At 42.9% G+C, this 2,778-nt stretch overlaps 1 protein-coding gene across 1 annotated transcript in view; it reads right to left on the bottom strand.

Annotated features, from left to right (window-relative positions):
- Positions 1–1,246, bottom strand: part of LOC107096149 — a 19,604-nt gene extending 18,358 nt beyond the window's left edge. Inside the window, exon 1 of the mRNA XM_015392665.1 lies at positions 1,092–1,246. Within this exon, the coding sequence (XP_015248151.1) occupies positions 1,092–1,246 (155 nt within the window). The remainder of the gene's footprint in view (positions 1–1,091) is intronic.
- Between the last annotated feature and the right edge of the window lie 1,532 nt (positions 1,247–2,778).

A 2,778-nucleotide genomic window follows, 5' to 3' on the forward strand; every position in this document is an offset into this window, starting at 1 on the left:
ACACTTTAAAAAACTCTGAAAATGGAATACGAAAGGTGGATTCTTGATTCTCGATGTCAAACTTTTGGTGTCGATCATTCGATTTCATCCTGGACACTACAGAAAATGGGCTTAAAGTGTAAAAAACCGAACTTCTCCTTTAAGCAGCTGGTTCTGCTGCTATTGGACCAAGTCTTTGTAAGGATTAGAGACGCTGTGCAGGTTTGGGTCGGGCTCCAGGCTGAGTTTATAAACCCCCAGTGTTTATAAACTCTGAACGCAGCTCAGTGAGCAGCGCTGACCCAGAAGAGTCTGACAGGCTGCTGCTGCCATCAGCTTCAGACCCGTTGGACCAGAACCACGGCGGCTGGCACCGGATCATCACATCATGACCATTTTTGGTCGCTGCCTCCTTTCCAAGAAATGATGTGATTTGGTTGCCAGGGTTACGAGGAGAACTGAGAGGTGAAGGCTGGGGGGACGTGTGCAGCAAAGGTCCAGAGTTTGGGTTCTGACCCGTTTACCGAGGCCTCGGTCTTTGGTAAACGGCTCAGGGGTTCTACCCATCGCCTTCCCCGTTTGGGTCGGCCCAGCCGGATCCGGATCAGTCTGATCTTTCTGTTTGATCCGATCCTCTTTTATTAAAATCCGAATGAAAGCCTTCAGAGAACCTTTGACCAAGAACCTCCATAAAGCTGGACCGGAACCATAAACACACCTGGATCTGGATCAGAACTTTCTGCAGAACACTGTGAGCCTCAAACATGCAGCAGGTGAGCTAGTGGAGTGAAAGGTTCCACTGAGAACCAGGACCCAGCTAAGGGAAGTGTGCAGCGTGTTCCCATGGCAACCACAGGATATGGCTTTACTCTGATACGGAGATCAGCTGCATTGGTTCTCTGTGAAGGAGTGGGGAGTATCTACAGGGGCCCGGGGACCAGAACCGAACCAGCGTTCCCAAACCGGAACAGATCCACAGGAAACGGTTCTGTTCCCTGAGCAACAGGACGGGCTTCATGCAGAACCCGTCCCGCTGATGTCATCGCCATGGACACCAGGTGGACATGCAGGACATTTCTCCAGTGGACTGTTTGGGAACCGGACAGACTGACGGAAAGACGTCCAGAATAAACACAAAGGTGAGAAAATGCATTAGATCCAAAATGTCCGCCGCCAGACGCTCAGTCCTCCACAGGAAGCTGTGGTTCCGGTCAGACGCCGAGGAGACGACGAGCGGACAGGAGGACGGGTTCTCCAGCAGAACCATCCTTCATCTCAACCAGTCAGGGCGGTTTCCATGGTAGCAGCAGAGAGCATGGCGGATCCGTGAAGAAACCAGGACAGCTTAGTGGACTCCAACCAGAACCCATCGCCATCCCAGAATAATCTAGAACCTTTTTACTGGGAATACTGCCGCCATTTTGTTTCAGCTGCATTTATTTTGAACAATAAAAAAGGAGCAGAAGGATCCATTTATAACTTCTGTTTTTTAAAATAAATATGTTTCTGTTAATTGTTTTAATTGGACCTTTCCGTCTCCTTTAATAAAAAATATGAATCCGTTGTAAAAAAAAAATAAAAATATTCAAGCCGATTAATTTTGCTTCCCAAATAAAGATTAATTAAAATTGATACTCATTGAAGAATTGATATTTCTATTCTTTTACTAGCTTGAAGATTTGATTCTATAATTCTTATAAAAATAAATACAAGCATTTTATGGTGTGCTAATGCTAATGCTAGCATGCTCATGTTTAAGATACATTTATTTTTCTATCATATTTTAAAACAAAGTTGCGTAATATGTTTCAGCGTCACACAGCAATGCTAACAGCAGGATGCTAACGATAACTGCCAGGAGGAAAACGCAGTGGCGGACTAACCCCCGATAAATCGGCCGTTTCTCTCATTAGAAGCTTCTTTTTTCTGGATTTACAGAAAATATTGATCTGAATATAAAAAAGTTTGCAATGAGGGAGAAATGCTTTATCCGCTGTTCCTCGGATACAAATCCTGATCTGCGATAAATTATGGAGAAACGTGCTGTTATTAGCCAGCCTTGCTAACCATGTTAGCCTGTTTGGCTGAGGTCGTTAACAGGCGCCGTTAGCTTTGACGTAAACCCCAGAGGTTCTTCCTGCTTCCCTGATAAACTAAAAGCAGAAAAACATGGTTTTATATTTTCTGCTGAATCTCAGCTGCTTTTATGCGATGTGACATTTTTACAGTTGTGCTTGAAAGTTTACATACCCCCCCATTAAAGTCAATGATAAGTAAAAGAACACAAAACCAAAAAAGTTATAAAAATACAAATGTACTAAATTATAATTTAGTCAAATAAAAATTTGATTAAGTAAAACAATAATTCTAAAAAGAACAGAAAATCAGAAAGCAGCCGATGAAGCTAAATCAGAAGGGGCGGGGCTTGTTTCAATAAGCTGTTTAATGAACACTGGAAACTCTGAGTTTTCTGTTTCACAGTTTCCTCATCCTCTGTTTCTGTTGCCATGGTAACACCCTCCCAGAGCTAACCTGCTTTCCTTCAGTAAACTCAGGGTCCTCTGTCTCTCTCTCCTTACAGCCAATCACGCTGCTTGATTTCCTCATTTAGTTTAGGGGGGTGTGTCCTAGTTTTGTGCATAAAAAATATATAATTCTCCAGGTCCTTTAGACACATTAGGTTTTAAAAACAAACATTGCACGTCTGTTTGACGAGGATCTTATTAAAGAATGATCGGCATTAATTCTCAGAGAATTAAATATTTATAGGGAGATATTTCCGTAACAATTCAAAAAATA

Source organism: Cyprinodon variegatus, unplaced genomic scaffold (assembly GCF_000732505.1).
Source record: "Cyprinodon variegatus isolate N-32 unplaced genomic scaffold, C_variegatus-1.0 Scaffold602, whole genome shotgun sequence".
NCBI lineage: Eukaryota > Metazoa > Chordata > Actinopteri > Cyprinodontiformes > Cyprinodontidae > Cyprinodon > Cyprinodon variegatus.